Here is a 23,868-nt window from a genome sequence, read left to right as displayed (position 1 = left end):
AAGCTGAATTAATTGGTCCCTACTGGGGGACCATCTGCGCTGGCTCCCTCCTGCTGAAGAAATGTGGGAGTCCACAAAGGGTGAGAAGGCAAGAGCCGGGTCTTCTGGCATAAAATGCTTTTGGCTCTTGTTTATAGCTAGGCACCTGCAAACTTCCTGGGACCCAGTGCTTCTGGCACTAAATATAGCACCAGTAATGGATTAAGGCATAATAACAATGAATGTGGCAAAATGCAGCTACTTTGGAGATAATGCACCTCCCCTCCATGTTTATAGTTTTATTAGTTTTTCAAAAAAGATTTGCTATGCAAGCAGTATAAAACTGAACAGAAAAGAATTTGCAAGGTATGAACAGGGCACCCTAAGGATTCATGTGAGGGGGGACCAATTTGGAAGTCACCTCACTGCCAAAATCTCCCTCTGTAGGTTTCTGTAAATTCTTGAAGGGGGAGGGTAAGCAAGTTAACTTCTTTTCTGCTCCCTTCTTTTTTAATTTAACTGAATTTCAGCTGCTGGTTTCAATTTTAATTTTATTTTATTTACTTCATTTATGTGGTCTCTTTCTCCCCAATGGGAATAGCTAAAATAGCGAGCTTCCATGGCAGAGTGGGGATTTGAACCTGGGTCTTTGCCGCATTCTAGTCCAACACTAACCACTTAGATGGTGGTTGCCAAGTGTATAATCTTGCAATATTGTTGTTGTCTTTAATTTTATTATTACATACTTTAATGTTATGTTTGTTCTAAACTGCATTGATTCTTTTTGTGAAAGAAAAGGTAGAAACCATTTAAATATAATAAAAATAAACATTCCTGGAACTTGTTCACTTCTCCTCAGGCAGGTTTTTGGTTAATTTACAAAGTCATATTTTTCTGCATGCTTTGGGAGTCCCTCTAGTATTTAGAGACCTTGCCCTATTAGTGGGTAACTTGGTATTATCTTTCATGATTGGCAGCTGGCCAGCCATTTTTGATTAGATACAATAATCCTCATCTTTTCTTAGCTTGACTAAAGGGAAAAAAACATAAGGAGGGAGGTAGAGAGAGGAAACCTTTCATTTCAAATATATGCATCAAAAGTAACCAATGGAGGTCAAAATTGGGGTCTGAAAAGCTAGTGATTTCCCATAGAACTTGAGAATAATTGACATATTTCTCCTTGCATAGATGCTTTTCCCTGTTTTGTAAATGCAGTAGCAGCAAAGAAATAACATAATTTTTATAATTACTTGCATTTCTGTTGTGAGGCTGGGGAATTCCTTTTTTGTTTTCATATAAATGCCCTTCAGTGTTAGAAACAGTATATGTCAAGAGAGCTGCTGTTTGCTTCTCTGCATAATGCTGCACCTGTATAAATATAGGATAGACACTTGTTAAAAATATGTGCATGAATATTTTTAAGAACTTTGTCCCTCTAGAGATCATTGGATCCTATGGTGGTTTTGGGCACTGGCGTGCCCCATCACATTTTATTGATTATAATAGCTGAATTGGGGGTATGGGATTCCTGAGACTTTATGAAGTGGCTGTCAAGCGCGTGAACATCATTGTTAAAAATTCAAACCTATTCCTTAAGAATAATCACTTGTAGCAAATGAGTATTGTTGATTGGCACACCTGCTTTTATAATCCTGCTTCTCTGGGAAGACTACCACATAGTTGTTTCTTCATTGGATCCTGCATCTGTTAAACAGAGTCAGTTAACTTTGGAAAATGCTTCTCTCTCTCTTTGTTTTACAGAAAGTAGGAGTGACAGGAGCCCCAGACCCACAAGTCCGCTGTCCGTCGGTCATTGAGTTTGGGAAATATGAAATCCACACCTGGTACTCCTCTCCATACCCACAAGAGTATTCCAGGTACATAAAAAACCCTATCATTAGACACCGGATTTCATCCTGCTGAGTTTTTATCAAATGAATGAGATGAACAAATCTTTGGTGCATTAGCCTGCATTTTACATGCTCTTCCTTGGCTGATTTTTATATATAAAAAAGTGTGTGACAAGACTAATTTATGCAGCATGAATAGAGATACTTATTTGTCTATTTTGTGTAAGCATTTCCCCAGCTGAGACTTTCAAAGAATTCTGACTATTTTAGCAAGGACTGTGAAAAAGGAAAGACATACAAGAGCATAAATGTTTGAAAATAGTACCGGGAGAGGTGAAGGTGTGTGTGAAAGCTTTATCGAGTGTCCTTACCCTCTCCCTCATATCTGAACCTTTTAAAAAACATTGCGTACTGATACAAAATGTTTCTTTGTGTCCATCAGTGCTAGAAACTTGCTTTTAAAAAGCAAATTTAAAAGCTTAGGAACCTCAGCCTGTCGCATTGTGCATCAAGAGTTACACATCTTCATGTTGTTCTACTTGGCATTCTGAATAGTGCTGTTCAACATTTAATAAATGAAAAATGAGTACTTAGGTGCTCTACTATGGCTGCATTCATGCATAATGGCACATCATGGTTTGTCATTACAGGAATGAACCTTGGGAATTCTTAGACTCATTCCCCCAACCCCCAGGCTTTGACATTGATTTCTCCTGTACTTGAGAGATAGATAATGATTTATCATTTCATCTGAATTGCAAACTGTACTTTATTCTCTTGCTCCCAAACTGTATGGTTTGAGTGTCAAGAAAGCAAACTATAGTTTCTGTTTGGATGAAGTGATAACCTGTAGTTTGTCAGAAATATGCAAGTAATTAATCTCTGAGATGTATGCTGGAGTAGCAGAGAATGTGTGAGCCCTTAAGATTTCCAGAGTTACAAATCTCAGTCCAGAAGCCCAGAAGTAGCAATATTTGAAGGAAGTATTATTGGAGCAGAACTTTCTAGTGTCAGTGGGGCGATATTATCATTCTGAAATGATAACTTGTGCTGAAATACTTGGTTTGTGAAACATTTTGTGGACATAGATGTTGCTTTTCCCTCTGTAGATGGCCAAACAGGAAATAAGCAAATTATGGTTTTATTTATATGAATGTTGATAATATAATTAGTTTCAAAACATGCAATTGCAACATATAAAATAAAAGCAATATAGAGCTGGATTGTGACTTTGGGGTTCAAGTATTTGCTGGAGAAGGAATCCTACCTAAAGCTCTCATGTCTAAAGGACTGTATAGCTTCACATTAAATGATGGGCAACCTTGGTTATAACATAGGCTGGAGGCAATCTCAAGAGGATAATTGAGGCCAGCCAAATGCATGTCTTAACCTGCTCTCCTTTTGTTTCTATACTGCCTCATGTGTATCCAGCACTAATGCCATGGCTTTCTTCGACCCTGTCATTTGCCGTGGTGGAGAGAATTGCAGTGATTGCCTCATCTTGAGAATATTGCCAAACTATGCCATGCATAATTACCTTTTGTTTCTTAGGACGCTTTTTAAAAGCCATCTTTTTGTTTTGCAGGCTACCTAAGTTGTACATTTGTGAATTCTGTCTCAAGTATATGAAAAGCAGAACTATCCTGCAGCAGCACACGAAGAAATGTGGTTGGTTCCATCCCCCAGCCAATGAAATTTACAGGAAGAGCAATGTTTCAGTCTTTGAGGTAAGTTTCAAAGGTTGTTACCTGCATCTCTTCAAGTAGTGGCTCTATTAGAACTTAAAACATGAACACAGTCCATCGTGAACTTCATTGAATAAGCTCTGTTGCAGCAATGAGAACTCCAAGGTATCTCTGTGCTATTTTAGTGGTGTGTTTACTGTTGCATTTGGAACTCCACCATGGGTGGAGTTACATGGACTTTCAATTCACAGTGGAGAATCAGTGGAAAGGGGAAGGGAAATAAATAAGCAAACCGCCCCCTCCCACACCAGTTTTCTTGTTTGTTAAGGCTCAGTCCCTTCAGTCAGTGTATAATAGTGGTTACAGTGCTGGAGTAGAATCTGGGAGATGCACTTTCAAATCCCAACTCTGTCCTGAAGTTTGATGGGTGACTTTGGGCCGGTCACACAATCTCAACCTACCTACCTCACAGGGCTATTAGGAGGAGAAAACGGAGGAGAGGAGAATGATGTAAGCCACTTTGGGGTCCCCGTTGGGGAGAATGGCAGAATAAAAATAAAGTAAAATAAATAAAATTCAGTCCAACATAAAAGTCTGCTGGAATATTTCTTATTGTTCTTGGCCTTACAAATTACTTTTTGTAAATATATGGCAGTCTGTGTATTTACGATCTGTTGGATGTTGAACACAAAGCCTTCCTCAAAACTGCACCCCTTTCCCACTCTTAAGTATCTGATCTATAGTCCTTTGGATAGTTTTGTCTTTTTAATTGAATCTGAATTAGCTTATTCAAAATGCTCTTCTTGTGGCTGCTTCTTAGCACTCTGTTCCATATGCTGACTTGAGCTGTTCTGTTTCTTTAAGGTGGATGGCAATGTTAGCACCATTTACTGCCAGAACTTGTGTCTATTGGCAAAACTCTTCCTGGACCATAAGACACTCTATTACGATGTGGAGCCATTTCTTTTCTATGTGCTGACACAAAACGATGTAAAGGGCTGCCACCTTGTTGGCTATTTCTCTAAGGTGAGCATGTAAAGATGCACCAAACCTGGATTTTGACTTACAAAGAGATGCCTGTGACTTGGTAGCTCTGGGAAATGCTGCTTGCATGACATTTATTAGCTGAGGGCTATGTGTCTGGGGGAAAAAAATGAAATAATTATTCTTTACTGGAGTAATTCTAATTTTTTTTTTTTTTTTAGAAAAGGGGAAGTTCTGTAGCTGGCATACCATATGCAGGCTAAACACATTTGCATTATTTTGCTTAATTTCCATGCTGAATTCTGGTTCTGCTAGTCATGGGAAGGAAGTGCAAAGATTTATACAGAGCGATGCAACTCCTTGCCTGACAGTTGGTATTCAGTGCTATATATATCATCACAACTTTTCGTAGGCATTGTCTATAAGCATGTATTTGCCTTGAAAAGAAAGGAGCTTGGATTCTCAACTGAATTCTGTCCTGAGTGCCACGTTCTATGCTTTCCCTATGGAATTGTGGCATACACACCACCTAGACTGTGGGTGTAGAGCATATACATACAACAGTGCCATTGAATTTTGTTTTTTCCCTTCCTACTGAGCCTCTGCATGATCATTCATCCATCTTTACAGCTACCGTCTTAAGCACCTACCCTTGAAAATCAGTATGAATTGCATTGAAGTACATGTGATTGGGTTTGAGTTGCAGGTTTGGTAACTCTGTAAACGGAAAACCATTTTTAATTGCATCTAAGATAATTCATGTGTAACAGTGCTGGATTTAACCCGATCAATTTCTGGTTGCACCTCAAAGTAATTGGTACAGTTTCTGTATTCTAAACAGTCTTGAAAGTTTGGTGTCAGCAGAATCTGGGGAACTGAAACAGTTAATAAGGGCGGCTTTCTTCTTTATACTGTTGAACAGTGTATATCCTCAAAGGACCATGAATTCCAGCTTAGTGTCTCCAAAGGGAGAGAGTTTTAAATGACTTCCTAGTCCTTTGGGGGGTGAAGAGTAGAGCTAGTTGGTGAAGTAAACATTAATTGTTACCTCCACTGAGCTTGCTTCTCAAATCAGATGCTGATCTCATTCCAAAGCTTTTGTTTGCACTTTGGAAAAGACGCCACAGAGGCTGAATGTGGCTTTAGTATTCCTTATATGGGGGGACCAGGCACAAGGATTGAAAGATGCCCCCAGCTGTTGTCCTTACATAACAAATGGTCAGCAAAGGCAATGCTGCATCCCTATACCAGTGGCCTTCTATGCCATCTCCATGAATAGGCTCACAGGTAGCATTGTTAAAGTGCCCCAGTCCTTTTTTTTTTGGCTTGGTATTTCTGGATGTTGTTCTTGATTAGTAGAGGATGTTGCTTTAAGCACATGGGGCCAAATACTTTGCATTCCTGGGGTTCCAAGCTCAATCCTTGCCATCTTTAGTTAAAGCATTGCAGCTAGCAAATCTAGAAAAAAACAACTGTGATTGAAACTCCAAAGAGATGTTTTCAAATGGACCAAACAGTATGGGGCCAGATATACTGGTTTGACTTGGCATATGGGAATTTCATACAGTCACTGAAATCTCTTTCTCTCACTTCCCTTTCCCATTCTGGCAGAGGTTGTATTAGTGGCAACAGTAGTAGCTTGATACTGTTCCATATTCATTCACTGAGGATTTGGGGGTGGGGGCGGCTGATGTGCATGGTTTTCCCTATTGGGGGCTATAATTGTGTCTTTTACCATGATATTCCCTCTGAATTAATTACTTGTCCTGAACAACTTCTTTTCCATCTTGCTAATCCCTTGCTTTTAAAAGTCTATTTTCCTCTTTCTCCTTTTTACCAGGAGAAGCACTGCCAGCAGAAGTACAACGTTTCCTGCATAATGATTCTTCCCCAGTACCAGCGCAAGGGCTATGGCAGGTTCCTCATTGATTTCAGTAAGTATCATCTTATTTTTCTGCCTTTTAAAAAGATTTATTCCAAAATTTATGACATAACAAAGTCCTCTATTAATATGTTTGATGGCTGTATTTGACTTCAAGGAAGTACTGAATTGATTTCTTGTTGTGGATTCCAAAATGTACCTTTCCCCGCTATATCTTTCTGTGCAGATATATGTTCATTCACTTTGCATCCACATCCTATTTTTTCCCTCCAGTCATAAGCCTAAGAGATACCTGAAAGTAAGATTTATCCTGTCCGACCCCTGCAATTATATGGAGAGGCAGAAGTCTCCTTATTTATATGATAGTGGCTTGGATCCAGACTACATTTTCCACTAATAGGAGAGAGATAATTTCCCTTTCTTGCAGACCCCCACTTTGCCTCTCCTGCCATTCCTGAGGGTCCCCAGGAGCAGCATTTCAGGGAGATCAGTAGGCTGCAGCAGTGGGGAGGGGAGGGGCATTCTGTCCCACTGATGGAAGGGATTTCTGTTGGTGGACCCAGTGGGAGCAAAGGGAAATTTAATAGTGTTCCATGCTGTTTTTTGGGAATGATGGAGCCATTAAGCCAAGTTAATCACCTGTTCAACTGGTGTTTTCACCAGAAAATGAGGAGGGTGCTTGCTCTTTATAGTTAACTAATTCCCAGTTGAATTACTTCTTATGTGACAAGGAGGGATGAGCGCACAAAGTTGCCTTATACAGAGTGTCAGATTGTTGGTCTACCAAAGTTAGTGTTGTCTATTCTGAGTAACAGTTACTTTCAGGGGGTTAAAGTAAATGGCTGTTATCATACTTAACCTTACTAATGAGCCACAGTACACCCCCACCCCCAGTGCTAATGCTCACCTGCTCAAATACCAGAGGTGCAATCTGGATTCTCCAACATGAATGCTTTTCTTTTGTCATCCCCAAGTAACTGATCTCCAAGCAAACGCAGCTCACTGTTCCTTCCTATAGCAAAACAGTTTCTCTGTTTTAAGGCTCCTTGAACATAATTGCATCTCTTGAGATGGTAGCCCCTTAATTTGTGTCAAAGTGTTGCTGAGACTGAAATGTAAGTTGAAGGCGTTAGGAGGGGGAAAGTCTTTGATTACAAGAGTCCCTTACTTGCCTCTCTATATTATCTAAAGAAATTGTTCTTCTAAACTAGGTGTGAAAACTGTATAAAGACATAGGATGACAAATGATGGACCCTGTGATGTTGAAAGAATGACTTTTCTTGGCATTGATGTGATCTAACATTTTTAGCCAATAAGACTTAAAGTCAGGTTGTAACAGTGGTTGAAAGACTCCTATGCTGCCTTTTCTCTCTTATTGACATCTAGCAACTGTCACTCATCTCTTCATAACTTGACTACTGTAATGTATTGCACTTGAGGCTATCCTTGAAGACTAGAAGGCAGCAGCTAACACATAATCCAGCAGTTCTTGCAGATAGGGATGAGTCAAAAGAAACATGTTCTATGACTAGTGGTTGCTTTCTATTGCAATAGTTGTTTCCTCCTATATATCTTATGTGGCTTGCATCCTGCGTCCCATTTTCGCTGCTAAAATTGGTTAGATGGTGGATTCTGCATTAAAGTTCACTCCTGTAGACAACAAAATTCATGCCTCATGTAGGAACCAAGAACACAGCGAGAGAAATTTTACCTTGTGAGAAGTACTCAGATGTTGAATTATAAGTGCCTAATTTACTTTTTTAAAAAAACCTCTATTACCTTTCCAGCATTTCTGTGGCAAATGGCTTTCAACTGAAAGCCAGCCTTAACTGCATGATTGAATTAGCCTTTCTCACCTCTTTGGGGAGCTAGTACCAAAGGGTGAGTGCCATCACAGAAAAAGCTTTGTTTCTGGACCCCATTGATAGTGTCTAATGGAGTGTGGGGGAGGGGGCAGAAGAGCTTATCAGCTTGATGGTAGTTTGGCCAGCTACCCTGGATAAAAACAAGGGCAATGCTGTTAAGAGAGAAAAGATAATGGAGTTCAGGAACTATTGTTGTCAAGCATAGCCCTGAACTGAAGAGGCCAGAACAGTTTATGTAGCTGTAGCCCGGTAAAACAGACTTTAAGCATAATAATGTTTTTTCAGTGGAAGAGAATTTCCCTTGTTAGTATCCACAGTGCTAAGTTTAAGTTATGCGATTTCCCCCTTCTTTCTAAAATGCCACTCATTTTTTTGGACACTTAACAATAGAAATTCCATGGTTTTTGTGTGCAGTAGTTCTTGAAGGGTTTATTTACCTTATTAAAAGGGGGAGGGGGGACCTTGATGTGACCTCCTATTGGGGACTGTTTCATAGCACTGCTTTAATATAGTCTGTGGTGAACAGGGAATTTCAGCGGTTGTGACTAGTTTGGCACTCTTAACCTATATTCTCAGGGCATATGTATTGGGGAAATTCTGCCACCTAGTGGGTGCTGTCTTATTACTAGCTGTTGTGTTGTGGTCAGACTGCTCAGGGTGTGGCCTTCAAGGCCTTTCCTGTGATTCACCAACATTTGCCCCTTGAAACTGCGAACAAGCATTTGCTGATGGCTGGAAGGATTGCTTGCTCATATTAGAATCTGAGACCATTGGTTGGAAGGTGGTCATGCCTTTAACAGGCTCAGAGTTCAAAACATCTTCTGCAAAGATTAGAGTTGTCTTTCTTTGAAGACTGGCTGGGAAGCAAATGCTGATGCAGTCCAGGAAATGAGTCTGAGCCTTCATATCTGGAGGGGTTATGGTGGTTTTCATTTATTGAGGTATCGCTGTAGTCCTTAAATTTCAGTCAAACTCCCTTTGTTTTGGCCTTGTCTTCCCATCTCTACAAATAACTAAAGAGCAGGTGCTCTTGTAACATTGGTTGAGAGTAGAACACAGCTGTCTGATGATACTTTGTCCTTAAGGGTTTTTATATGTTTGCTGTCTCTTAGGTTATCTTCTGTCAAAACGTGAAGGCCAAGCAGGATCCCCAGAGAAGCCGCTATCTGATTTGGGACGTCTCTCATACATGGCTTATTGGAAAAGTGTAATCTTGGAGTGCCTTTATCACCAAAATGACAAGCAGATCAGCATCAAGAAGCTAAGCAAACTGACTGGGATCTGCCCTCAAGATATCACTTCAACTCTGCACCACCTGCGAATGCTTGATTTCCGCAGTGATCAGTGAGTTTAGCAACCTTGTTATTTCCTTCACAAGATTTCAAAGCCTAGAAATGGTGGGGTCATGATCAGAGTAAAAGCTGTGTGTTCCTTATATACTCCAGCAGTGTAGAAACTGGGTGCAGAATTAGTCTTTGGAGCATGTTCGCTTTCCTTTTTTAAAATGAGAATGCAAGGATGTAGCCCTTACAGTTGTAAAGCTATATTTGAAAATATGTTGGCAACAGCAAGTGATATCTCAGAAGAGAGAAGATACTGAATAAGCGCTCCAATCAGAGAAGGGAGCTTGGACCCTGAATAGTGTTGTGCCCTTTTTCATAACAAGGAACATAATTATGCATACTTGCTCAATTTTCATAATATATATTCTCCTCAAAATGTATCTGGCCCTGGTGCAGAATTGTAATATAGTATGAAGGTGGACACTCCTGCTCATATAGGATCTCTAACAACTTGTGGACCCTGCTCTTCTTCCCGTGGTAGCGCTGCAGGCAGATAATTGGTGATAAAATGGAAAAGGACAGTTAAGTAACTTTAATGTTAGAGCCAGGACGGGTTGCATCGTTACAATGTACAGGGTGGGGGAGGGACAGGGAATATAATTTGTGAATAATGTGGAGAAAGAAAAGGCATGACTTGCTGCATTTTCTTTTGGGAGGTTTGGGGGAGGGCTTGACGTGCATAGATTAATGACTATATTACCTCCTTGTGCTGAATTGTAAGCCAAATCCAGTACATTGAATACAAACCTCACAAAAGCAAACTGCCATTGGAAAATCTTCTGTTTAAAATCTGCCATTAGTCTTGTCATTAGGTCAGAGTGCTGTATGGCCAGAGGGCTGCATGTACTCTCTGCTAAAGTAGAAGAGAAATTTGCACTGAAGCTAATATTCTGTGCCCCCCCCCCCAACCCTGAATTCTGTGATCTTTATAAGTTAGACAAATTGAACTTGTTTACATAACTTCTATCTTTATACATTATTCTCGCTAAGTCATGGGACTTGTAAGGAGCAATGCAGGACACTGGAAATCTTATTCAGTTATTTCTTTGGCTTCTGAGACTTCAGCAAATGATGCCAATCCATTTTCATGTATTTCTTGAAAGTCTTAAGGGCTTCAAAATTATGAGCACATGATGCTGAGCTGGGGGGCATGATCATTTTAAGAGAGTGTGTAAGTAAGTGGCCAAGACCTGTTTTGAAGTCCAGATGTGAATTATTTTTGGTTAGGACCCAGAAAGTAAAACATCTTGAGGAAAGTCCTGTTTTTCTATACTTTCCATTTTGTATTCTGCATCATTTCTAGTCCCGTCCCATGGAATTCTGGACTACAGGTTGAAGGGGGCTGGGCAAGAGCTCATGATGGCATCTGCACGAGGTTGGCTTTGACTTGGATGTATATGTTGCTAGAATACTATGTCTTGGGCTGTCTGCTTTTTTGATACAAGTGGTTGTGGCAGAAGCTCAGTGATACATCAGTCCTTTGGATGTCTCTTTCCTTGAATTGGTTTTTTTCTTTCCCCATTTGTGCTTTGCTAACCTGTACTCATGTAATAGCCTAAATAGCCCAGACTAGCCTGAGCTTGTCAGAGTTTGGAAGCTTAGCAGGGTTGGCCATGGTCAATATTTGGATGGGAGACCAGCAAGGAAGACTAGGATTGCTAAACAGAGGAAGACAATGGCAAACAACCTCTGCTCATCTCTTGCCTTGAAAAACGCGTAAGGTGGAACTTCATGGGGTCACTGTAAGTCGGTTGTGACTTGATGGTGCTTAATTATTAGTTGAACCTGTAATCATAACGACAACTGACAGAAGGATTTCTCCTCCCACCCTACCCCCAGATTTGTGATTATTCGTCGGGAGAAACTTATCCAGGAGCATATGGCAAAGCTAAAACTAAATCATCGGCCTGTAGTTGTGGATCCAGAATGTCTGCGCTGGACTCCTGTCATTGTCTCAAACTCTGTGGTTTCTGAAGATGAAGAGGAAGATCCAGAAGAAGGAGAAAATGAAGACCAGCTGCAGACAAAGGAGAGAGACATAGAGGTCAGTGTGGAAAGTCGTGGCTGAAATTACAAAGGAATTTATCACGCCATCCCAGTGAGAGTGGCTTAGAAATTACAAATAGGAGCTGTTAAAGCAGGACTTAGGCTAGAAACATGAACTAAAGTTAGCAGCGTACCTTTCCTTTGTGCCCAATAATGTGCCCTCTCCCCTTCATATGTAATTGCCTTATATTGAGTTGGGCCATTCATCTAGCAGTAGAAGCAGCTTTTGGTGTTCTCAGGCTCTGCAAACTGAGAAGCTTTAACTAGAGAGACAAGGAATTGGCTCTGGCACTGCATGCAAAGAAAGCATGGGCTCTACTGAGCTATGGACCCTCCTATAAAAATTGGGCTCATCTGGCATTTAAACCTGGGAGCTGATGCACCAATCCAGTTCTGAGTCTCATCCATTTCCCTGGGCCATATCAACCAGGTGAGGTGGGGCTTTCTGGCATGGGAAATTAATCACGTATTGCCACCAATGTAGTGTTAATGCGGGAGAACTGGTTAGAGAAGAGAGGATAAAAGAAGTGGAAGCCTAGGAAAGGAGAAGGCAGCAACCAAAGGATCTAGGAGTGGATTATTAGAAGAGAGAGGATTTCAGAAGAGTGAGGGAAAGGAGAACACCAGAAGAGAGTTGTCTAGGAGGAGGAAGATGAGAATGGGAAGGAAAGAGATTAATATAACCAGTAGCTGTAGAGATGAGAGAGGCCCAAGCTCACATACTGATCCATCCAAATCTTTTGTCTGCAGGCTTCTAGTTTGAACTGAAATGGTCTTCCTTAGATACATGATGACTATTGGAATTAACAGTATCAGAGAAACTTTGAATGTACATATTTGGATTTTTGTTTGCATTAGGTGATGAAACCTCTTTGCTGGGAGAAAAAAGAGAGAGAGCCTTACTTTCCTCTAGAGAGTGAAAAAAAGCCAGATGTCATAGCTCCAGCCAATTCTGTGCGGCCAAACAAGCAAAGTCTTCCCCTGGCTGGTCTTCCTGCAAACAACCAGACATCACGGAGGGGCCGATGGAGTCGGAAGGGGAAAAAGCTTCGGGAGTCCTTCACCGAGAAGGATTCAAAACTGCTCTTGGAGGAGAAGTCAGCAATGGCCAGGGGCGGTCGGTGTGGGGAGTGCGAGGAAAAGGCAGCCGCCGCTGCTGCTGCAGCAGCAGCTGCTGCCTCTCGGGGGAGATTTGGGGAGAATGAAGAAAAAAATGCTTCTTCCCAAGGACAGTGCGGAAAATGTGATGAGAAGTCTCCTGCGCCCCGCGGGCACTTTGGTAAAGATGAGGAAAAATCTGCTGTCTCCCAAGGGCAATACAACAAAGGTGAAAAGTCATCTGTCACCCAGAGGCGATACAGTGAAGGTATGGAATTGTGGAGGGGGCAGCTGAAGACCCCAGAGCCCCTGAAAAGCAGAATCTCTGAGGAATGTGAAAGGTTATCTCGGCGCCACAGTGAAGGTGACAGGACACTGTTGAGGCACTTCAGCGAGAGTAGTGAAGAAGATGAGGAAGAGCCTGTTAGCCCTTGCTCAAATTCTCCGCCAGTTCTCACCAAACCAACATTGAAGCGAAAGGTGCGTTTTTATCTTCTGTGCTGCAGTTTTTTCCTTACATAATACAGCTTCAGGAGGTCTTTGCTATGAAAACTCCTGGCCTGTGTTTGTTCCTTATATTATGGGATGCACAATGGAAACTGTTGAATAGGCTGCTTTTTTGGTATGTGTTGTGGATGTGGAAATAGTCATTCTCAGGGCTGTGTATACTTTTCCCATAAAAAACAAATTAAGGTTTTGGGTTAAGAAATCGGAACTCTGCAACCTGCCTAAATTATGCAAATGAGAAAGTATTTTGCAGCTTGTGTATTTTGCATGCAATTCTTAGAGTTTTGCATAAGTGGATAAGGTTCAGTGGAGGGCAATGAAAACCCACCTCTCGACCCCCAACATGCGTATTTAGCCCAATCACAGGCTTCTCAGTTTTTATTGTTGCCCACATTTCCAAGTATATCTTTTCAAGTATATCTTTCCAAGTATATCTTTTCAGCCCTAAAGACTGGAAGCACTGGTCCAGTTGCTAATGTAAATATTCTCAGAAACCTGAATTCTTCTCCCTGTACACATAATATCCATTTTCTGTGCTCCAGTGGCATGCATGTAAGCCAGGCCTTGCTGCCTTTGGCAATATGAGAGGTACATTTCAAAGGTTCCTTTCTGTGTCAAGAGACAATAATGTATGGAGCCATCCCTGGGGGAAATAAGACACTTGTGCACTTCTATCTCCTCAGTTCTGGTCAGCATTTCGTATAAAGAATTCAACTTTCAAAAAGGAGCAAAAGAAACCTAGTAAATGATCAAGCTGAATAGACATCTGAAAACAGTTTTTCTCTGTCTGAGGTGGCGAGTTGGTTTGCTATCCTGTTTTTTTTCCCCCTCTAAGTGTAAGAAAACTAGTCTGTACTACGTATTAGGATTTAAAATCTCACAATTTCATCTGTTAGACTGGGCAGCTGGGGCAGTTGGTTGAGATTCATAGATCAGTTGGTATATTCTATTCTGACAAGAAGCTGTGCAAATGAGACTAATTTGCATGCTTGCATTTTATCTTCCTGCAGCAGAGAGTCAGATTTAAAATTTTAGGGAGAAGGCTGGAATTCAGTCATTTATATTGGAAGCTCAAAACAAAGTGGCACCTCCACGTTAACTGGTAAATCAGAAAGCGGAATAACCGCAAGTGGACAGTAAGAAAATCACAGTACCCAAAGTACAAATGTCAATGCTCTAATGTTATATAAACAGTGAATGTCACTTCGTATGAATGTATAGCTATAAGTAAAGAAATAATATAATATACATAAATCAATAGCAGGCAAGCCGCTTCTTACAATCTTATAAGTCTTAACAGGTGTGGTCCTCCACATATGCAAAGTACGGTAAGTGGGAACCGAAAAGTCCATAAAGGCAAACATGTAAGTTCCACAGTAGATATTGTAAGTTCCACAGTAGGTAATGCTCTTGTGTCTTCCTTGCAACAGGTATACTGTCCCAAAATTGATATGGACATGTAAACGAGTTCCCGCCCAACAACCTGGGCTGGTTGTTGCCAGTTGTTTCATATGTGGCACCTCTTCAGGGGCGGCAAACAACACCACCTGTGGTTATCAGTTTTAAACAGTCAAAAATGCAATTCACAGTCAACAGTGTTGAGTACATGACTGAATTGCATTTTTGACTGTGCCACATACGAAACAACTGGCAACAGCTGGGCCAGGTTGTTGGGCGGGAACTCGTTTACATGTCCATATCACTTTTGGGACAGCGTACCTGTTGCAAGGAAGACACAAGAGCATTACCTACTGTGGAACTTACAATATCTACTGTGGAACTTACATGTTTGCCTTCATGGACTTTTTGGTTCCTACTTACTGTACTTTGCATAAGTGGAGGACCACACCTGTTAGACTTATATAACATTAGAGCATTTATATTGGAAGGCCTGATGGAAATGTGCTTACAGTATCCATGAGAATCCATGCTGGAAATGCTTGTCCATAAGGAAAAGCCCCTCTTGCCTGTGATACACTGACATCGGAACAGAGCCCTGTTGATGCACTTCTAGTGGCCAGTGTGCAAATACTTTATAGATCAAAAGTATCGGCAAGGAAAGGGAAATGAAGCTGCTTAAGACTCCTGATCACTTCCATTCCATTTTGGATATCTGGTGTTGCCCACATGAGGGCTAGAAGCTTTTTTAGTTTTTTAGAGGAGGGTGCTAGTTACTAACTTTCATATTTACATGGTATACATAGACTACATACACCTTTAGAGAATTGGGTTCAGTATCTGTATCTCTTCTGTCTCTGTCTCTCTTTGCTTCATTCAGTCATTATTCTCATTTTGTTTTGGCGATCTCTTTCAGAAGCCCATTCCCCGGAAGAGGAGAGTCCGTAAGCGCAAATATCACAATAGCAGTGTTGTGACTGAAACCATCTCAGAAACAACTGAGGTCCTAGATGAGCCTTTTGAGGACTCTGACACGGACAGGCCCATGCCTCAGTTGGAACCTACCTTTGAGATGGAGGATGAGGAGGATGAGGAAGAAGAGGGCGAACTGTTTCCTAGAGGATATCTTCACCGCCTCTCACAACAGGACCCTTTCAGGCACAGGTCCTCTTCCAAGAAGGGAGTTGAAGCTGGAGAGGAGTCGGATGATGCCACTGGTATGTTTATAGAGGAAGATGCTTCTATTCTTTAGTAGGAGAGAGAATTTTTCCTTCCTGGTGTCCATGTGAAAGTGGACAGAGTTGGTCAGTCTGAGCAGCGTATGAACTTTTCTGTCAAATAATCAGGCAGTGCGTGGAAGTAATATGATTTGGCTCACTACTTTCCCTCCCAATGTGGCCCAAATGGCTCCTCTGCAGTATGCCCCGCCTCATAAATACATGTGTGAGAATCATGAACTGGGACTGGAGATCCAGAGTTCTGACCAGCAGGAAGCCAGACCATGTGGAGAGGAGAGGTGCTGCAGATTTGCCATACCTAGGACAGGTAAGGCCAAGAGAGAAAGAGAGGAATGATGCTGAGGATTAGCAGAGCAGGCTGCTAGCCTGGCTCCTTTGGGACTCGAGGAACCCATGTGGTTTGGTAGAGGGGACTCTAGAGCAGGAACCATTGGCCTTGAGACTTAACAAGCAGCTCTCCTACTTTTTGTCAGCTGGACAAGAGGTATAACCATACCCCATAGGCCTGGATGATCTGTGAACATATACATAATACCACAGGTGTGTCCAGCGATATACATAAATCAGGGAATGATCTTCGTAACAAAATGTGCTGCCACTGTATTACTGTTCTTGTATGTTAGATGTTTATCTTGATCTGCTAAAAGGCAAGATCTAAGCTCACTAAGATCATGCCCAGTGTTGGAGCCAGAAATCTATTTCTAGGCATGTGACACACAGGCCATGGAATTCATAGAGAGATGTTGTACATTCTTACTCGAATACCACAAATACATAAGAGTATATTTGCCAGTCTTTGAATACCTTCCTCCCAGATAATCTGGAAACACTGTCTGGAAGCGATGGGCCCTGAAAGCTTTCCACAGTAAGAATATTAGATCATAAAGTAAGCTGTTTGTACGTGACAGACACTAATATGCTCAATAAAATTGGGAATTAAATGTATTTCACGTCTACTGTGTATCTGCTTGTTTTTATCCCATTTTAATCTGTCTTAAAATTGTATTGTGCTCTGCAATTGTCAGTTTGTTACCAGACTAAAATTAGACAATGTTTCATAGTTCTTCAACTAATAGACTCCATTTCTGTAAGAAAGAGAATCTCCCTCTGCTTGGGGGGAGGTTAAGCCTTCTGAAATAATAGACTGTAGCTGCTTAACCCTCCCTGAAGTGCTTTTATGCTCAGTCTTTAGTTCTGACCATTAAGTTGCATTTACATTTTAAAATGGCAGCAATAAGCTCAGATGCTACTTGAATGAATCTATTAAAACTATTTTCATAGCAAACTGTTATGTAATGTTATATTTTAACTAACATAGCACTGTACATGCCAAATTATCAGGAACTGGGGTATAATACAGCATTATTTGCTTTAAACATGAGTCAAGTGTTTAACACTGTCGTTAGTACACTCTCTTGCTTTACATCAAGAGTACCATATTACATCTGATACGCCGTGTTGTGACACATGGGGGGCAAAGAAGCAAGTCCCCAAACTGGAAGAAAAATTAGGAGAGTTTGCCAGTTAAGTGGTGCAAGGAACATGTTGTGTTCATGAATATTTTCTGTGGCTTGTTTTATTGTTGTTCTCTGATACCCAAACCTCAGAGTGTTAAAAGGTTCTAATCACAGGCCACAATCTTTAAACTGTAGATTAATAGCATAAAGTTAATGAACATCACATTTTAATCTGTGGGCCTCAGTGTATGTTATGGGCACCCTTGTGGTGTGTGTGTGTGTGTGTGTCCTTTGAGGCTTGTTGTTCTGGTATGATACTATGATAGCCTAGATCTTGTGTTCTCTTTTTCATTCTTTTTCTTAAATGTGGTAACTTTGTTTTCATTGAACTTAAGATACTTTCAAGCATCTCAGAAAGGCACCTCTTTAAATAGTTTGGTAATATGCATATTGCATTTAAATATATTTAAAAGAAAGATGCTTGATTAAATGTGGGCTCTTTAATTGGTTGGCAGCCACATTACTAATCCAACATCTTAATCTCTCTTTTTCATTCTTTTCAGATTCTCCTACCTTGAAACCAGTCTCTGTGTTGAGAAAATGTGAAGTAAAGGATTCTCCACTCCAGCCAGACACCTCCACCCCCCTGAAAAAGAAGAAGGGCTGGCCCAAAGGCAAAAGCCGTAAGCCCATCCACTGGAAGAAAAGGCCTGGCCGCAAGCCAGGCTTCAAACTGAAGAGGGGAAAGGTCTTAGTGCCTGCCCCAGAAGAGGCAGCTGATCCCATAGAAGTAATTTCAAAACCAGGGCGCAAACCCAGAGTGCAGGAGGAGGAGCCTGTTGAGCAGAAGGAGGAACTGTTGCCTGTGGTGGAAGAAAGGAAAGAAGAAGGTGGGTCTGTGGAAGTTGGGGAGCTGGGAGAAGAGGAGGAGGAAGATGCTCCTGCCAGTGAAGCAAGAGTGGTTTCTCCCATAGATAGCAGCAACAGCCCAGCCGCAGAAGTTAAAGAACCTGAAATGGAGGAGGAGGTAGAGAAACCACAAGTCCTAGAAGAGCAGCGACAGTCTGAAGAAGAGCAGCAGGAGATGGAAGAACCTGAGCGTGATCAGGAAGAGGAAGAGGAAGAGGTTGCAGCCGTGGCAAACCAGAATGAAGACCATGATGCAGATGATGAAGAAGATGATGGCCACATGGAGTCTGCCAAGAAGAATGAACTGGAAGAACAGGCTGTTAAAGAGGGGCTGAAGGAAGAAGCAGATGTTCAGGAGCCTTTTTTAGAAACGAGCACACAGGGCAATAGGGAAGAGGATGCCAAGAATAAGAGTGAGGCAGAAGCAGATTCTGAGGAAGAACAGGCATCCCAGGAGACATCAGTGAGCTCAGACCCCGTTCCTGGCTCTGAAGATGATCAAGAGGAAGAGCAGCAGGCTAAAGAAGGACTAATTGAACTCAAGGAAGAGGAACCAATTCCTCATAGCGAACTGGATCTCGAAACCGTTCAAGCAGTGCAGTCCTTGACGCAGGAGGAGGAGAACAATGAGCATGATGTGGCCTACCAGGACTGTGAGGAGACCCTGGCAGCTTGTCAAAACCTGCAGAGTTACACTCAAGCTGAAGAAGATCCCCCGATGTCCATGGTGGAAGACTGCCAGGCTTCAGAACACAACAGCCCCATTTCCTCTGTCCAGTCCCACCCCAGCCAATCTGTGCGCTCTGTCAGCAGCCCCAGCGTGCCAAACACTCTGGAGAGCAGCTATACCCAGATAAGCCCAGAGCAAGGCTCTCTTTCCGCCCCTTCTATGCAGAACATGGAGACCAGCCCCATGATGGATGTGCCTTCTGTATCGGACCACTCTCAGCAGGTGGTGGATAGTGGCTTTAGTGACCTTGGCAGCATTGAGAGCACAACGGAGAACTATGAGAACCCCAGCAGCTACGACTCCACCATGGGAGGCAGCATCTGCGGCAACAATTCCTCCCAGAGCAGCTGTTCTTATGGAGGGCTGTCCTCCTCCAGCAGCCTCACTCAGAACAGTTGTGTCGTCACTCAGCAAATAGCCAGCATGGGCAACAGCTGCAGTATGATGCCCCAGGGCAGCGTTCAGCCCACCACAAACTGCAATATCAAGTCCCCACAGAGCTGTGTGGTCGAAAGGCCTCCCAGTAACCAGCAGCCAGCAGCGCAGCCTCCACAGCCACAGCCCCCGGCCCAGCAGCCTCAGCCCCCACCTCCAGCACAGCAGCAGCAACAGCAACAGCAACAACCACCGTTGTCTCAGTGTAGCATGAACAACAGCTTCACTCCAGCACCAATGATCATGGAAATCCCAGAATCTGGCACTGCTAGCAACATAAGCATCTATGAGAGAATTCCTGGGGATTTTGGTGCTGGCGGCTACTCACAACCATCTGCCACATTCAGTTTAGCCAAGTTGCAGCAGCTGACCAACACCATTATGGACCCTCATGCTATGTCATACAGCCATTCGACTGCTGTGACTTCCTATGCAACCAGCGTGTCTTTGTCCAACACAGGTCTGGCTCAGTTGGCTCCATCTCACCCATTGGCTGGGACGCCCCAAGCACAAGCCACCATGACACCCCCACCAAACCTGGCGTCCACCACCATGAACCTCACCTCACCCCTTCTCCAGTGTAACATGTCCACCACTAACATCGGCATCCCCCACACCCAGAGGCTTCAGGGGCAGATGCCCGTCAAGGGGCACATTTCCATTCGCTCCAAATCAGCCCCCCTGCCCTCTGCAGCTGCTCACCAGCAGCAGCTTTATGGCCGCAGCCCTCCAGCAGTTGCCATGCAAGCAGGACCCCGAGCACTAGCTGTTCAGCGTGGCATGAACATGGGGGTGAACCTGATGCCGACTGCCCCTTACAATGTCAACTCCATGAATATGAACACCTTGAATGCTATGAACAGCTACCGGATGACACAGCCCATGATGAATAGCAGTTACCATAGCAACCCAGCTTACATGAACCAGACAGCCCAATATCCTATGCAGATGCAAATGGGAATGATGGGGAGCCAGGCTTATCCCCAGCAGCCTATGCAGCCAAACCCTCATGGGAACATGATGTACACTGGCCCCTCCCATCACAGCTACATGAATGCTGCTGGGGTGCCCAAGCAGTCTCTCAATGGACCCTACATGAGGAGATGAGCAAGATAAACTTGCGATCTTAAAACTGAAATCTCTCTATAAATAAAGGAACCTTTTATACTGACAAACCAGAGATGATGGACCTTTTTCCAGTTAAATATTGCTGTAGATCTTAGATGGGGTTTTTGTTCCCTTTCAGTTTATTTTATTTTATTTTTAGGGGGCCTGGTCTTTATTCTTTTTGGAGTTTTCGTGGGGTTCTTTTGTTCTGGGTCTTTGTTTTTCCTTCACAATCCTGAAACACTTCACAGTTAGAATCCCTTTTTAAAATGGGGTTTGGTGGTTTCTTTCTCGTTTTTTGTTTTCAGGGAGGGGATTGAAAAATGTGCACAAAATCTTTTCATAAGTTCAACCAGAGGACTTTGCTGACTATCCAGGCAGAGTGTATGTAAAGCAGTCATCATCTTACTTTCAGATGCCATATTCTTTCTCCCCCCTCCCCTCCTTGTGCACAGCTCCCAAGATGGTCCCATCTCTAAAGATCACATACTCTCCCTCCCTTACTTGCTGTTCCCTACTTCAGTCTTAATCAGGAGCTGTAACGTGCTGACTGAGGATGGGACACAGACCCCAAACAAGCTTTCCAAGCCTAACAAAGCCACTCCCACAAAAATAGGAATTCTGAACGGTTAATTCTTCCCCAGTCTCCTCCACCGAACTGAAATGCAGGTTAAATGTAACCTTTTTGAAGTGTGCCTTTTTCTTGCACACTTGAGACAGATTCTATTAGTCTGGTGTTGCAACAGCATCCTAAGGAATAACTGTATACACCTGTTTGGAGGGAGGGAAATGTGATTCGTCAGGCATTACGAATTAAACGTGGCTGTGCTTAAGGGCTGCAAATCTAAAGGCCCCACGTTACTTCTGGTAGTGCACCCATGTAAGGTGAAATGTACATTGAACAGCCATTTGTTCTTGTTGGCCTGTGGCTAGCATGTAGAGAAAATCATCTGGGCTTGTTTTTCCCCCTGCCCCCTGGCAAGAGTTGTGTTACTGTGTTTCAGCACCTTGTGTGTTCATTCATTGGGCGTCATTCTCATCTGTGAATAAAGCAGGCAGGGGGAGGTAGGGAATGAACATCAGGGAGTTAGATGGGGCAGGACAAGTCCAGTTGGTGCAGTCCACCCATCCTGTCATCATCCAAGGGTAGCCGGGACAGCGTGCACACCATCAGCTACAAGGAGGGGGAAAACCTAGCTTATCCTTCTATTGTAAAGTTCTCTCTGTATATTCCTGTAGAGCTACAGATGCACTTAGATTGACTTAGATGTGTAAAGAATTTTTTTCAAAGAAACCTGAAAGGCAGTTGGGGGTGGGGGTGGGGTTGTCAGCTGCACTAAAATGGACTTCCTCTTATACTGTTGAGTATGAAAAGGCAGAATTCCAAGGACTTCCAGCCCTCATTTTCTCTTAGTTCTTGAGCATGTGTACAAGGCTGTGTAGGACCCAAGTCCCTGTATATATATATGATTCCAGGCTCACCTTTTCTGTGTTAAAAGGCGACCCTTTGCTGCCCTCTCCTTCCCAAATCGTCTGCTCTGGCATTGCTTCCTGGTTGCAGGTGGGTCGGGGTGGGGGCGGGTTTGTTGGGGTGTCGAAGGCAAAGCTGTTGAAACGAGGGCCGTGAATTCTATTTTTGTTTTGTTTTGTTTTTGTCTGCTGTTACCTTTTTTGGTTTTGGGTTTTTTTGTATGGTTTTTTAAAATCAGTCGGGCAGCTCCCTTTTTTCCACAAACCTTTGTGACTGTAGACCTATTGTAGAGAACCAATGTTCTTTTCTATATTATAAAAAAAAAAATATCCAACACAGTAATATTGGTATCTGTCATTTTTTTTTCCACTTCTGTTTAAGAAAAAAATAATAATAATGTATTTTTAGCAAAATAAACTTGGGTAAACTTCTAAAAGAAATTTAAAAAAACTCACTGTTAGTGACTTTGATGCCTTTTAAAAAAAAGAGCTTTTTCATTTCATTCCATCTTTAAAATTTTTTATCTTTGTTGTAGAATATTAAAGACTATTTTAAGAAAGATGAAAATTCTCTTTAAAGAGATCTCTAGAGTGTGTGACTAGAGCTCCAGATGCCTCTAAAGCCGCATGTACAAAATGAAGCCGCGTCTATTCCTGTCTGTTTATATTTGCTTTTCCTGTTTTGTAACTTCTTTGTACTTTGTTCTTGGTGACTTGTAAGCTTAAAAAGGGGAAGGGGTGCCTGGATGATTTAAAAGAAAATCCCTTTGTGATTCTCCATGTCATGCGCTCCTGGGCCGGCCGGCCTCCCTTCCTCTCCTTGTATGTAATATCACTTTTCCCTCCCCCCTTTCTAGCAAGTACTTTCAAAAGAACTCTGTACATTTTAACATAAAAAAAAATAAATTATGTTGAGCCATTTTGGATGTCTGGTTTTGCAAATGGAATTTTTCTTCCTCTGAAACACGGGAGAGATGAACCTAGCATGCAGCTTTCCACTGATTGCCTTGCAAGCAGAGGGGACATGTTTCTGTGTATGTAGGACCAAAGTGCTCTTGAACCCTCTCTTCCTCACTGAAACCAGCAGCACAGGTTTTGGTTGAGTCCTAAGGTGCAAGGAAGTAAGAAAGAGCCGCTGAGGTACACAGCGAAGAGCAGGGAAAGGGTAGGTGGAGAGTCCTCTACCTAAGGAGGTGTCTGAGGCAAAGAGTAGAAGTTGGGGAGTGGGAATGGTGGGATCCAGATGTGAAGACCTCAGACTTTTTAAGCTTCTGGGCCACCAGTTGCCTGGCCATCACCCATATAATTTCCAGGCACCATCTTAAACCTGGAGAATTTTGTTTATTTTAAAACTATTATATCTGGCATTACCTCCTTGGACCCAAGGCAGCTAACAAAGCATCAACAAGTTGCAAATGCATAAAATCAATATAAGAGTAAATCAGCAAGATAAAAATAGCTGACTTTGCCTTACAGTCTACCCCTGTGTACTGTAGCAAAGCCTTCAAATGCAAGCTAAGTTTCTGCATAGGTATTGTCCTACATTAGGGGTCAGGAGATGAAAATAAAAAGGTGAGGGTTAAATTGAGCCCCTCAAACCCTTTTAAAAATCTGAGCAGGCATTCATTGGGTATGTTTGAAGACGGGATTCCTTTATGAGTTGTGTTTTAGCTGTGCTTTATTATAAATTATATATCTCAGACGTAAGTTTTCACTTCTGTCCCTCAGCTTGGACCCTTAAAAAAATCTACACATGCTAAAAGGCTTTAGGAATTATATCAGACTTTTAGGTTCATGAAAAACTACATGAATTAAGAGTGAACAAAGTTGGCATATGTGCTCTGCAAAGTGCCTGCAGGTAGTTTCCCCAAAAATCTTGCTTTTT

At 42.4% G+C, this 23,868-nt stretch overlaps 1 protein-coding gene across 1 annotated transcript in view; it reads left to right on the top strand.

The window, feature by feature from the left end:
• Positions 1-22,909, top strand: part of KAT6A (lysine acetyltransferase 6A) — a 68,881-nt gene extending 45,972 nt beyond the window's left edge. Inside the window, exons 9-17 of the mRNA XM_054997445.1 lie at positions 1,741-1,856; positions 3,415-3,556; positions 4,379-4,540; positions 6,339-6,432; positions 9,358-9,589; positions 11,428-11,632; positions 12,493-13,212; positions 15,554-15,854; positions 17,896-22,909. Of these exons, the coding sequence (XP_054853420.1) occupies positions 1,741-1,856; positions 3,415-3,556; positions 4,379-4,540; positions 6,339-6,432; positions 9,358-9,589; positions 11,428-11,632; positions 12,493-13,212; positions 15,554-15,854; positions 17,896-20,513 (4,590 nt within the window). The 3' untranslated portion in view covers positions 20,514-22,909. The remainder of the gene's footprint in view (positions 1-1,740; positions 1,857-3,414; positions 3,557-4,378; positions 4,541-6,338; positions 6,433-9,357; positions 9,590-11,427; positions 11,633-12,492; positions 13,213-15,553; positions 15,855-17,895) is intronic.
• Positions 22,910-23,868: the final 959 nt, after the last annotated feature.

This window comes from Eublepharis macularius, chromosome 14, assembly GCF_028583425.1.
Source record: "Eublepharis macularius isolate TG4126 chromosome 14, MPM_Emac_v1.0, whole genome shotgun sequence".
NCBI classification, from domain to species: Eukaryota; Metazoa; Chordata; class Lepidosauria; order Squamata; family Eublepharidae; genus Eublepharis; species Eublepharis macularius.
Note: the sequence above shows the minus strand (reverse complement) of the source record. Positions and strands in the feature narration are given on the sequence as shown.